This window comes from Alosa alosa, chromosome 21 (assembly GCF_017589495.1).
Source record: "Alosa alosa isolate M-15738 ecotype Scorff River chromosome 21, AALO_Geno_1.1, whole genome shotgun sequence".
In the NCBI taxonomy this organism is placed as follows: domain Eukaryota; kingdom Metazoa; phylum Chordata; class Actinopteri; order Clupeiformes; family Clupeidae; genus Alosa; species Alosa alosa.
In genome coordinates this window covers 457,905-472,772 of record NC_063209.1, presented here as the reverse complement: position 1 = coordinate 472,772, position 14,868 = coordinate 457,905, and the positions used below count along the sequence as shown (strand labels likewise).

General features: G+C 41.7%; 1 protein-coding gene across 2 annotated transcripts in view; it reads left to right on the top strand.

Moving 5' to 3' along the window:
* commd5 (COMM domain containing 5) overlaps positions 1-14,460 on the top strand; it is a 35,663-nt gene extending 21,203 nt beyond the window's left edge. For both annotated transcript variants that reach the window (XM_048231243.1, XM_048231242.1), the window contains one exon: positions 14,152-14,460. In XM_048231243.1, coding sequence (XP_048087200.1) covers positions 14,152-14,253 — 102 coding nt within the window. In that variant the 3' untranslated portion in view covers positions 14,254-14,460. The remainder of the gene's footprint in view (positions 1-14,151) is intronic.
* The last annotated feature ends 408 nt before the right edge of the window (positions 14,461-14,868 follow it).

Genomic DNA, 14,868 nt, shown 5'->3' with positions numbered 1-14,868 from the left:
AAAGGAAACGGGATTTAGAATGTTGACAGAGTTCACATTCTCTTTCTCACCAAAAACATAAAAGTATGCATAAAAACTAATAATGAAGTCCGACACAATGGTTTAGATTTATTTGGTCCATAAGAATAAACCATTTATTTGTATATAAGCAAATGCTACAGTCAATAATAATGATATATAAAAGAAAAACATGTACCTTACCAGTAATACAGGAAGTAAGTATACTGTATATTTATTGAAGATCAATTCTGAATAGAGACATAAAATACATTTTATACATACATAGATACAACGTCCTTATATAAATTAGTGTAATATGAAAATTATATACATCTATAAAATGTATTATTTATTAGAGATGCAACGATTGCAATTTTCTGGGCCGATACCGATTTCCGATTTTTCATAGAGTTTGACCTGCCGATACCGATTTTAGCCGATTCCGATTTCATTTCTTCTAACCATTTTACAGCACACACACAAATAGTTATTTTCTATCTTTTCTTTGATAGAACATGTTAATATAGACATGTAATCAACTTATCAATAATGAAATGGCTGTTAAAAAAATGGAACTGGTGAGCAGACAGATTCTTCTTCAAGTCTAACTTCAGCTGCAGTATCAAATTATGGATTAAGTTAAGTTATGGAACACCCATTTTATTCTTCGCACATCCAATATCCAACTAAAGATATAACAAAAATGGGCATGATACATTTGAACATGCTACCATGTAACATATTTTCATATGCATTGATGAATTTATGGGAGGGCGAGGGAAAAGTGGTTGTAGCCTAGGCTATCACCAAACACAGGGGAGGAGAAGTGCGATTAGGTGCTCCACCATATATGAAAACAGTGCACGTCTGTTTTGCGGTGAAAAAATTAAATCCAAATTCCGGTTAAATGCATCAATTAGGCTATAGAAACTTTCAGAGACGGCTGATTCAGTATTCAGAGCATCAGTTTTCTTCATTGTAGGCTACTATGTCAAAAGCAACTTTAACGTTTGTTTGACTTTCTAATAGGCTATCATTTGTTCACTTTCACGACATCCACTTCTCAATCTACTAGGGTATTTTAAGCCCTAGTCTACTGCAGTAAATAGTTCCGAGTATTTTTTTTTTTTTTAAGTGGAGTAGAACTACTAGGGCTACTGTATGTTGCTGCTTGTTGACATCTTATTATGTAGCCTATGATCTCTAAACTTTGATTATTTCTAATGTCGCAATCGGTTATCTCCGTTCAGCAGCGCTTGTGGTTCAACTGTGGGCACGCAATTAGCGGCAGTGACGGGCGGTGATGAGCGATGTTTACGTAGCCTAATGAAGTGACAGCTTAGTAAATTCCACGCAGTAGGCCAATGGCAAAGCACAGCGTTTGCTGCATAGAAAAACTCAGTAGCCTATTAGCGCTTTCTTTGTAGCCCTACATCCAGCCCTGAGTGTTGGCCTTGTTGCTAGCTTCTTCAAACTTTGCAAACTCAGCTGGGTGTTGTTACAATTGTGGCGCACAAGTGCATTTGACCGGGATAAAATCGGCATATCTCAGACTGACCGGCCAGTCGCCGGTCATGGCCGATCACGTGAAAATCGGCCGATTCCGGTCACCAGCCGATCTATCGGTGCATCTCTATTATTTATGAAGCTAGGAATACAATCAACTTCAAAAATCTATGTGTTCTAAACATTTGAAAGTGGATTACATAGAACAAGCATGTTGAGAATAAACACATACACATATATACACACACACACACAGAGGAGGATAGGGAAAGGTGGGGTGGGGAACCTGAAGGTTAAACACACAAGACCTATGACTCATAACGAAACGCATCCCCTTCTGTAGAATGCCAAATCTGACAGCAATTTTGTTTACCAAAAAAACAGTCACCTACCGCTAAACTCCAGGCCATACAAGCTACTTTAGTGTTATTCTGTATTGTATTTATAACAAAGCCAACACATTTTCTTTGGCTCCTGCTGTACAGGAATATGTACTTGATGAAAAGACGAGTAGTAGTTGAAGCTGAAGGCGAGGCTGAAATTTTGACGGAAATGCCTGCCAGCTTTCTGGCTGTAGCTACCAAACCTAGGTTCAACACCAGATTCTGCATTGTCAAACTTGAAATTAGGGCTGCACGATATTAGGAAAACATGCGATATGCGATAACATTATTGAGTACTGCGATAACGATATAACTTGCAATATTTAAAACTTGCAATAAAAATTTAATGTAAATATTTCAACCTCATACGCTGCGCATCCCACGTTATTAGGCTACCGGCATGCCGAGTGCAGCGGAAAGTGAAAGTAAGGGGTTGCGATCGCACAGTCCAACGAAGTAAGCTAAACAACTTTTACAAATAACGAATCCTGATTACCTCTCTGCTGCTGTCTGGGGCTTTTGCTAAATGCAAATCATGAAATACAAGCCTTACAGTGAAAGACAGATATCTTCTGATCCTATAACGATAACGAAAGAAATTGTTTATTTTAACACGGTGGAGGACGCATTTGGCGCTGTGTAACACGTCATCCTTAATAAAACCAAAATATTTCCATAGAACAGACATGCTTTTCCTTTTAGTCACCAATTCCTCTTCACCCACATGTAACCTACCTCGCTCGACTCACTATCTTCAGCCATCACGACATTAGCTCCCGCCTCAACACCTAAAACACCACACACCTAAACTGGTAGGGGACAGGCTTCTAGGGCAGCTGCATCGGTTTGGTAAAATATGTTGACATTCAGAATGTGAATACACCATAGACTGTATGGAATGCGCACGGGACAGAAAATGTATCGAAATTTATCGAAAATTAAGTAATCTTTGCGGTATGTCCATCGCAAATGTTGATATCGCGATAACGACATATTTTAGATATATCGTGCAGCCCTACTTGAAATAATAAGAAACTACTGACAACGGCAATGTCAATGGAGAAAAAGTGTACACAATATGTATTTCTCATTTGGTCAACGCTCCCTGATCCCTTCAGAGACTTGGTTCCCCAGTAGCAATGGATATTAGGGAGGGAAGTGAAGTCCCATGTCAATGATCAATCCCAGAAAACTGTGAAACTCTTCTGGGGTCTCTTCGTCCCATGCCCCTGCACTGTGTGTTTGCATACGACGGCCTACTAAGCACAACCTCCCACCCGTTCCGGTTGGTAAAACCACATATGCCTGGGACAACAAGATATAAAAAACAACATAAGTCTATTTCACAGTGTTTTAGTGGCAGTCTACACCACCCTACCCACGCCACCTAAATCTATTCCTTCTTCCTCACATGGTCTTCAACATTGTGAGCGCAAGCTCATCAGCAGTCAGCTACCTCTTCAGGCCTGCAAGGAGGTCTGTGTAGGTCTTGTCATCCTCCATCTGAAACAACAGTAAAATCATACAAATTGAATACCTTTATTAATTAAAAAAATTAAATCTCAAAACTACAGATGCGTGCATGTGTGCACATACATACACAAGAAGAGGTAGCCTAAACTATTGAAGCATTCTGAGTAACTCAAAAATATTTAGAAGTATGAAAAGTCATTTTATTACACATGGGTTTAGCTACCCTAAATCTGATTGCCTGGCTGGCATTAAGATAAAGACCGATTTACATTTCACCTAGTGAAACTGCTGAAATGCAATAATGACATTTCTGACATAATATGTGATTTCACATTATGTTTTCTATAACTACATATTGAGAAGAGTAGAATATCAAGTCATGCCATCTTAGAAAATGTTGAGACAAGCACGTCTGATGTTTGTAATTTAGAAGTTAGCAAAGTAAAACAGTTCACTACAAACTGCCTAGCGAGGTAACATCCCGAGGAGAGGCAATAAGTTAATTAGCACTACATTTCTGACAGAATCCGTGATTTCACGTCTTGTTTTCTACATATTGAGAGGAGTAAAAATATCGCTCAACTTATTTCATGTAAGAGAATGCAACTTAGAAACGCGGCACCCATTGATTTATTCAGCTTTGGTATGCTATACTGACTTGCCCATATAATGCTTACCTAACAAGCAAATTGGTACTAGAAAACAAACTTACTTACAGGTTATATACTAACAGGTTTTTAAATGATATTGTCAAATGAAAATGACTGATATCAAAAGCAAACGAGAATACTGCAAGCGGTTCAGAGTAATGCAGCTAGCTAAAGTTACATGATGATGCACTTAGCCCCCGCTATGCCATAATGTTGACGCTGATGAGAAAGCATATTACTGTCAAATAACATGATTTTATGACTACAAATTAAGATTAACCATAACTAGAAACGATGTAAAAACATATATTACCTCAGTTTATCCAGCTGTGTGGTTTCCAGTTGAGGTAAACTCCAACGAAGTGCAGGTGGCATCTGGCGGTCCATGTCAAAATGTACGACTGAAGTGAAAAGTTTTTTTCACGACTCATCTTCAAGTATCTAAAACATTTCGCGCCATAAACCCCTTAACCAATCATATCAAATTGAAGCTTATGTTGTCAGCATTACGGGGAAGATTTCAGAAATAAAATCAGTCATTGGACAGCTGAGATATTAGATGATTGGTCATCGTCAAAATTTTAACGAAATTAGAACGGTCGGGCTTGTAAGGGTTAATGCAGGGAGGAAGTGGAACCCAGAACAGGCAAGCAAGCTCAATCAGCATTGAGGCATAGGGATATAATGGGCCATGTGCAGCATGGGCGGGGGGGTCTAAGAGTGGACGTAAGTAAACCCTTGTGGAACAAGGCTTCTGCAGGAGAAACGAGGGCAGTGGGTGAACTGGGAAGGCGTGGAAAAAAGACGGATTAGATGGAAAGATCTATGGGGTATGGAAGCTGGTAGGATCAGATTTATGTTAGGTGCTACATATGATTTGTTCCCATCTCCCAAGAACTTAAGTCAATGGTTTGGTGAGGATGATAAATGCACACTTTGTTTGTGTGTGGGCAGCCTCCACCATATCCTATCAGGGTGCAAGGTGAGTCTCACCCAGGGGCGGTATAGGTGGCGTCATAACCAAGTATTGAAATGTGTGGCAGCGGCAATTGAGGATAAAAGGAGATAATTCAATTCATTAGCAGCTATTAAAGGGGTTAGGCAAATTAACTTTGTACGTCAGGGGGATAAACCTCATTTCGTGACAGCCAGGTGTAAAACCGGCCAGTTGGAAAATGGAGCGGGCTGGGAAACAAAGGTTGGCTCGAATCTTGGCCAGCAGATGGTGGTACCTCCACATACAGTATAGTGAGTACTAAACTAAGACCTGACTTAATTCTGTGGTTGGATTCAGAGAAGATGGTTTACTTCATTGAACTTACTGTCCCTTGGGAAGACTGAGTGGAAGAGGCCAATGAGCTGAAGAGAGCTGGGAAACAAAGGTTTGCTCGAATCTTGGCCAGCAGATGGTGGTACCTCCACATATAGTGAGTACTAAACTAAGACCTGACTTAATTCTGTGGTTGGATTCAGAGAAGATAGTTTACTTCATTGAACTTACTGTCCCTTGGGAAGACGGAGTGGAAGAGGCCAATGAGCTGAAGAGAGCGAAATACACTGAAATAGCAGAGGAGGCAGCCAAGCGAGGTTGGAGTGCATGATTAAGGCCTATTGAAATCGGTGCACGAGGGTTTGTGGCCAGGGCCCAGTTCCCCGAAAGCATCGTAAGCCTAAGAGCATCGTAAAGTCTTAAGATTTGCCGACTGTTTCCCGAAACCATCGTAGCTTAAGAGCGTCGTGAAGATCTACGAGTGCTCCAGAGTTCTCGTTACCGGCTGAGCGCGTCTTAACAGGCACTTCTCACTGAGGTCACCAACAGGACATACAGGGGAATTACAACTTAGAATACATTAACCAACTTACGTTCCCATTCTTTATTGTGTTTACTTGTGCTGAATCAGATTTTAGCGTGCAAAATAGCATACATTTAATGGTCATAATAATGTGATTAAAAAATGCAATCAAGTTACGAAACGAGATGTTGCCAGAATAGTTTGACATTATCTTTGCCAAGTGAAGGCTATATTTTATTAGGCCTATGAGGTAAAAACAGAGAAAGGAACATGTGGTTAGTGCTAGTGCTGCGTCAAAATCTAAGCCTACTATGTTATTTAAGCCTACACATTTCCTCACTTTCTTAGCCTACTCGACCTCTTTCTTATCTTCAAACATCTTCTTAAGTGACAGACATAAACGGTGCAACAATCTAATCTTAGATAATTATTATTCATGTCTGTGTGTGGTATATAACCTACTTGGGATGCTTACATGGGGATGTCAAAGTTTTTCTATTTTCGCATTGATGTGAATTAAAGTGTAAACGGTAGGCCTATAGCTGTGACGTGCAGTCACCTGACATCACCCTCAAATTAGAGGATATTTCAGAACTATTAACGTGGACAGCTTCCCTTAAGAGCATCTTAAGAGCAGTGCACGAGCGTTCACGCTACAAGCATGTTCGGGAAACAGTCGGAAAAAACAAACGAACGATCGTAAGATGAATCGTAGAAAATCTTCGGAAGAGCGTGTCTCCGTCGTTATCGGGAGACTGGGACCAGGTCTGCTATTAGCTTGCTGTCTGAATTGGCCATTTGTGGACGAAGTCTAAGGCAGGTGGTTAGTAACATGTCCTTGGCAGCAGAACGAGCAAGCAAATGGTTGTGGGTAAGGAGAAGTTACCCTTACTGGGGCGCAAGCTAAGGTAAGCTAACTGGCTCATTTGTTTTGTTTTGTGTTTGTGATGGACTGTGCCTAGGTTGATGGTGGTTGGCTAAGGTTTTTATGGTTATGGTTCAGTCCGCATCAACTGGACAGACCAACCTAGCCAACCTAGACCATGCCTAGGTTGGTTAAGAGTATTTGGATATTTTATTGTGGTGATATGGTGGCAACATGGGGCGTAAGCTAACTGGCTCATTTGATTTGTTTTGTGTTTGTGATGGACTGTGCCTAGGTTGATGTTGGTTGGCTAGGGTTTTAATGGTTATGGTTCAGTCCGCATCAACGGGACGGACCAACCTAGCCAACCTAGACCATGCCCAGGCTGGTTAAAAGTATTTTGGGTATTGGATATTTCAATGTGGTAATATGGTGGCAGCATGGAGGGGAGTGTCTCCAGGATGCTGGTTTCACTGTTAAGCCTTCATGAGGTGTCGTGGTCCTTACTTAACGAAACACCGGTGAATAAGGGTGCCCACTTGATAACCCCAATGACATGCCGTATACTATATACTGCTGTTGGATGGGCCATTTGTCTTGTGTTTGTGACCATTGGTTGGCAGATTTGTGGTTAGCGTGCTTTATTTTTAAAGTCCATTTGAGTAGGGGCTTCTGAATGTGTTTTTACCTTGGATTTTGGCACAAGGGATTATAACATCTAATCCTGTGTATTAATGTAATGTTGGGTGACAAACTTAGGAGACAGTAGGCGAGTGTGATTCACTGATATTAATATTAGCTGTGCTAGATAGACTTGCATGCATGTTACAAGGACACTGGGTCATGTCATGTAAGGAATATGGTACTGCAAATAAATGGAAACATAGCCTACATTGCAGAGCCACTTCAACTTTATTCATTTATGGTGAATAAATGTTACACTACTGTGCACATCCCCACGCTTTTCTGAGGTGACGATGCTACCACATTAGCGGAGGTGGAACTATCCTAATATTAACTAGATGTACCGCATAGGGATGGCGAAATTAAAAAAAAATCTTAACCGGCCACTGAGCCTCATTAACCGGTTAAAGTCGGTCACCGAAAATTCTATAACTGCCATTTTATGATACCCGTGTCCTGTCGTGGCGTCTTTCTCTGCCCGTGAAACAAGTTATCCCCCCATTTTAGAATGGTTAGGCTCCCGTCACACAATGTTAGTTTGTGCCCTTTGTATTATACATTTTCCCCAATCATTGTCCACTACTTGTGGAGGAATAAGGGTTTTGTTTTGGGGAGAAAAATAATTGCTTTCCCGCGCACTCCACGCACAGGCACACATTACGCTACAACGCCGACCTTCCATGCAACGCGGCACCGAAGCTCGGGCTATAAAAGCTCACGTTACAAAGTCACAAACAGAATGCTACATTTGGTGGTGTTACAGGAAAGTGTATTAACCAACGTCTTCGTAAAACAACTTACCGATTGCCAACAGCCTCTGTAGCGTGCTGCACAAAATCCTTTGCAATAAGTTCCTGTCGTCATGCCATTTAAGTACAGATGAATAATAAAACACAACAAGTAGGCATATGCTAAGTTAGTCTTTCGTGTCTTCGTTTGCCATTACATTGTTACAATTATCATCATGCCATAGTCAACACGCAGCCACTAACAAGCAGTGAAGTTTGTCACAATATTGCAGTCAGGATTGCAATAGGCTACACGCAACACTTAACTTCTCACGTCAAAATGATTGTGAGAATGGTGTAATAACGATCAGAACCATCTCTACATTTTTAAATTTATTTTTATTTTCAAGAGACTCAACGGTGAACTTGAACTTGAAACATGTTTAAAACGGCAAACATGAACATATAAACACCGTGTGAAATAGGCCAAGGGCCTACATTAAGCTAAAGAAAAACTGTGAGTGATCATATCGCCCCATACAATACAACACCAATAACACGTGTGTGCGCAGTGTAATAACAGATGCTGGCTGGCATTCGAGAGCTTTAAAAATAGTGTGTTTTTTTTTTTTTAACCGGCGGCAGACATTTTTAGCCGGTCAACTTTGATTCGGTCAACCACCGGTTAAATGGCTACCGGTTAACATCCCTAGTACCGCAGAGCAGTACAAAATATGACCGCCGCCTAGTCCACAAAAATAAATCACGCTGAAAGGCCTAAATGATTCTAACTGTCTCACTAAATTGCATTATCCACACACAATTCTCACTGGTATCTGCTAGACAACAAGTACCAAAACATGATTAGTTCATAAATTTCATATGTAAAATTAATTTTATACAACCCCACCTCCATCGTGCCTGTTCATAATTCTGAGAAATTCTTGAATTGTGTGCATGTACATGTTTATGTTATGTTATGTGTGTGTGTGTGCTTGTGTGTGTGCTTGTGTGTGTGCCTGCGTATGTGCCTGTGCATGCATGCGTACGTATGTCTACTGTGTGAGTATGTGTCATACGTATGATTACTGTGAATGTATGTGTGTGCGTGTGTATCTGTTTGTGCACATGAAATGGGTTAACAGGACCCCTGGAGGCAAACATATGGAAAAAAATGGTCATTCTAGGCCCTACAGTTTTCAAGATATTCACAGAGAACTGTGTCTGGCCTACCCTCCTTTCGGGGGGTCCAGTCCAGCGGGGGGGCTACAGATCAAAACGAAAAACGACGGTTCCATGCTATCCATGTGGGGTTACATGTCCACCAAGTTTTGTGTACCCCGGTCTTTCAGTGTCCCGGGAATCCTTGTTGGTGTACGTCACCAAATGTACACATAAATTATTTTATTGTAAGGCCCCCCATGAACGAAAGTACACAAAACTTGGCATGCATTCGGAGGGTGTCATAATGATCCTACACTTTTAATTTCGCGGCAGTTTTGACCTTGTCAGCCAGAGATATTGTGATGAAAACACCTAATTTTTTGCTTTTTAATTTTGAACTAGGTGGCGCTATACATGAAATAAGTGGTAATGGGATGGGTTGACATGCCCCCTTAAGACCAACATACATAAAAAAGGTGGACCTCCTAGGCCCTACGGTTCTCGAGATATTCACAGAAAACTGTCTCCGGCCACCTACAGGCCAGTTGGTGTATACTGTAGTAACATAAATTAATGTATTGTGTGGGCCCCCCCCCCCATGAGCGTAATTCCACAAAACTTGGCGTGCATACAGAGGGTGTCATAATGATCCTACACTTCCAATTTCGTGCAGTTTTGACTATGTTAGGTCACAGATACCCGCGACATAACACCTCATTTTACTTTTTTGTGTTTAACTAGGTGGCGCTATACATGAAATGAGTGGTTATGGAATGGGTTGACATGGCCCCTTGAGATCAACATACAAAAAACCTCCTAAACCCTACGGTTCTCGAGATATTCACAGAAAACTGTGTCTGCCCTACCCTCCTTTTGGGGGCTCCAGTCCAGCGGGGGCGAAAAAACGATGGTTCCATGCTATCGCTTCGCTGCGTGGCAGTCATAATTATCTACAAGTCTCCTCCAAGTGACAATCATATTATACACAATGCTGGCTTACATTAGAATAAACATCCTTGTCTATCTTACTAACATTGAGTTGACTGTGTGGCTTATACACAGTTGCGTTCCGTCACCACATGCCAGTGGGTGTTCCCGACAGTCAGGGGTGTGTAGCCTACTATGCAAATGCCTTGAAGTAGGCCTATAACCGTAATTTGATTAGCTGGTGCCTTCGGTTGCTCTTCGTCGGTGCAGCAAAAGTTGAACTTTTCGACGGGAGCAACGCAACGCAACGGACCCACAATTCAGTTCGGCAACGGATGACGTAAGCCCATGTAAAGTGAACGAGATGTGTCTCCAGCACTGCAATGCATGAAACTGTGTGTAAGCACTGTTAATCCACAGATGTGGTGGAGTACTGTTTAGTTATGGTTTGCTAAGGAGTAACCCTTTGCTGTCGACATTAAACTCGAAATTTCCAGAATAAAATTGAAATATCATGTCAACTTTAATCTCGACGTGTTGACATTATTTTCAAAAAGAAAAAGAGTTTAAAGTTGACATATCGACTTTAATCTTGACATTTCATCTTCAGGGCCAGGTTAAGGTCATCTGGGGCCCGGGGCAAAACATTGTAGCCTAGAGTTTGGCGCGCACGCACAGCCACTTCATGATGCATTGTAACACACTGTAACACGCAGCCCTAGCCAGCCACGACGTCAAATACATTGAAACACGCAGTCTAGCGCACACACAGCCCAACCACATCAAATACAAACAAGGGGGGTGTCGCAGCCGCCTAGACGTGGACTTATCACTATTTTGATCCTCGTTTTGAAAAAAGTGGACAGGGCGCCTGCAGGAATGAATGCGATGGTACGCACACACACACCTACCTTCCAACGCTTTGATAATATTTGTCCCGGTTAGGTTCCTGCATTGGTCAGTTAAAAAGTAGCCTACATACTGTAGTAGGCTAATAACATCCACATGCAATATCTTTATAACAACAACGCCTAACGACCTATTTATTTGGACAACTTTGTATAGCCTAGCCCTATAAAGGCTAAAGTTGCCTAGTTTTGTTCTAGCGAAGGCTACGTTCACATATGGCTTTAAACAGTGGTAATGATAGCCTAACGTTTTGACAAGCCATAATCTTGCCTACCTTGTGCTTGCGGCTTGCCCATTTTAAATAACTCCTCTCGCTTTGCTGTCTCTATCCTTTCTGTTTTCGTTGTTTAAAAAAACCTGTTACCTTATTTTCCGCACTATAGAGCGCACTGGATTATAAGGTGCACTGTCAATGAATGGTCTATTTTCGAACTTTTTTCATATATAAAGCGCACCGGCCTATAAGGCGCATTAAGCGAAGCAAAACAGTCAGATAAGTCAGTCAGTCAAACTTTATTAAACACGTTCACAATAACTCTCAACATTGTTCAAATGTTAATGAGCGTACAGTAGGCTATTCACAATAACTCACAACCTTGTTCAGTTGTAGCCTAACACCTAAAAAAAACACATCGCTAAATCAAATGTTAGCGTATTCACAATAACTCCCAACCTTGTTCAGTTGTCACGTAAAAAAACAGTCTGATACTGCTAAATCAAACGTTAGCGTATTCACACAATAACTCAAAATTATTCAGTTATAACACGTAAAATACAACACAATACACTCAGTTTTTCAGTTCATTCCTCGTCCACAAATCCCTCAAATTCATCTTCAGTGTCCGAGTTTAACAGTTGGGCGATTACGGCATCCAGCATGCCCGGATCCCTCTCGTCATTATCCGAGTCAGTGTCAGTGTCGCCGCTGTTACCTGGCAGTTCAGTGATGATTCCGGCCTTCGTGAAAGCTCGGACCACAGTTGAGACTGATACCTTAGCCCAGGCATCCACGATCCATTGGCAGATAGTGGCGGAAGACGCCCGGCGCTGTCTTCCTGTCTTGGTGAATGTGTGTTCGCCTTCTGTCATCCACTGCTCCCATGAAGCTCGCAGTTTAGCTTTGAACAACCTGTTGACACCAATATCTAGCGGCTGGAGTTCTTTAGTTAATCCACCCAGAATGACGGCAAGCACCGAATTAGTTTGCTTAACTTGGTTTTTGACAGCATCGGTGAGATGGGCGCGCATGGAGTCGTAGATCAATAGGGACGGATAGTTGTGAAAAAAGCCATCCGGTCTCTTGACGTAAATTTCTCTCAACCATTCACTCATCTTTTCCTCGTCCATCCAGCCCTTTGGGTTAGCTTTGATGATGACGCCGGCTGGAAACTTTTCTTTAGGCAAAGTCTTCCTCTTGAAAATGACCATGGGTGGAAGTTTCTGGCCATTAGCCTGGCAACTGAGAACTACAATGAGGGATGACTTCTCGGTCCCTGTGGTGCGTATAGACACCGTCCTGGTCCCTGTTGTCTCCACAGTGCGGTTCACGGGGATATCAAAGGTGAGGGGAACCTCGTCCATGTTGGTGATGTGCTCTGGCTGGATCTTCTTTTCAGTGATCTTGTTTTTGCAGTATGCACGGAAAGTGGCCAGCTTTTCTTTGTAATCTTTTGGCAGTTGCTGCGAGACTGTAGTTCGTGTGCGGATGGAGAGATTACGTCTTTTCATAAAACGAAAGCACCAAGAAGGCCCGCCACGAAAGGCATCGATATTCATGTCCCGTGCTAACGCTGTTGCCTTCAGTCGAATAGAGACTGTAGAGACGCTTCTACCTGCTGCTCTCTGTTCAATAACCCACTGTTCAATTTTGTCCTCTAACTGTGGCCATCTCGCTTTGTTCCCTTTCCTTCTGTTCATATTCTTTACTTGACGCAGCTCATCTTCTTGCTTCCTCCACTTCCGTACCATTGATTCATTAATGTTGAATTCTCTCGCAGCTGCTCTATTCCCATGTTCTACTGCGTGACTGATGGCCTTGAGTTTGAATTCTGCGTTGTAAGCGTGTCTCTTGACAGGTGCCATTTTGGGGTCTTTATACACACACTGTAGGCCTAATGTTATGGTAAAGCACGTGTATTAGGCCTACTCCGCGACGCCCCTGAGTAAGGTAGCCATAACAACCATAATTAATCCATATATAAGGCGCTCTAGATTATAAAGCGCACTGTCGTTTTTTGAGAAAATTAAAGGCTTTTAAGTGCGCCTTATAGTGCGGAAAATACGGTATATCCATGATGAGTGTCGAGTTAATGAATTCGCCTATACCATTGTGTGCTGATAACCAGCACTGATAGTAATAGAAAACAACAAGCTAGCCTACAACTTTTGTAGCATGCCTGTGTATCTCTCCTGCTCAAACAAAAGGTGTGCGCGTGCATAGTTCTGCATTAAGTTGATTTTGATAAGGTTACCAACTTTACTTTACAGAAAATTGTAAATAGCCTACTGGCATGCAGTTAATGGAATATGCTACTGTGCAGAGTTGAGAAGTTATGGTAGCCTAGGCCAATTTGGTGTGAATACACGCACACAGGGGAAATTCTCTCTCGTTGTTGAGTAGCCTGGCTGATACGCACAGTGTGTACGGCCGTGGTTTTGGCGCGCCTTACTGAGATTGTCTGGCTGAAGCGCTCTCTTTTTTTCGAGATCCGCTTTCATATTTCCTAATTCTCTCATGTGAAGCCATTGTTGTCTGTGATGGCATGCATTGATACGGGCAAAGACGGGTGAAGATAAGACACTTGTTTTATTTTTTAAATGTCCCGCGCCGGGGCCCCCTAGTGGCCACAGCCCCTTTGCCCAATGCCCAAACGCGGCACAGTTCATCTTGACATGTCCATCAAAACTAGTTGAGAGAAACTGGAGAGAGAGCGACCGCTCCGAAGTAGCTGCCACTAAATCCCCCATTCCACAAACCACACCTTGCATATATCAGAAACCAAACTAACATTACCCTATCAAGTGTTTTTGTTTTACATCATTTTATAACCTGTTTTTTTTCTTTTCCAGATTCCTGTTTCGAAGTTCCAAGAATTGCGCTATAATGTTGCAGTCATTCTAAAGGAGATGAATGACCTAGAAAGAAAAAACATTCTCAAGATTCAAGACTGAAACATTACTTTTTCAACAATTCAATTGCCTGCTATGCCATGTCATTGTCCTGAAAACCAGCCTGGATAAAAAATGTGTGTAACCAGCAAAATATTACATGACAGATGTATATAACAGACAAAAAATATTTGACAAACACTTCAGAAATCCACTGTATGATCATGTGCTGTTTTAATTTTTGCAAATACAATAAACATATTAAATCGATTGTATTGTAACTTTATGTCCTGTAATAAGAAACATTATATATTAGGATTAACAATTGTCTGTCATGGAATGTGGAGGAAATGTGGGTGGGGAAGATTACAGCTGTGAGGTCCATGTGCAGTGTTTCCTCTACGTTTATTTCAGCATGGCGGTCCGCCACGGTTTAATTAATACCCCCACGGTATCAGAATCAGGGCAGACGCACAATAGACGCACAATAGTTGCAGTTACTTTTTAAATAATCGTATCAGACGTATCCTCCCCTGCTGGCTGCCGCTCACATTGCAATTTAACAATAAGTAGCCTAAAACTATTCAGAGGTTATTATGGCCCATCCAGTTTCACTTCACATATTATATATTGTATTGATGTAGCCTATTTGAAACATTAACTTTCTTCTCAGTGTTT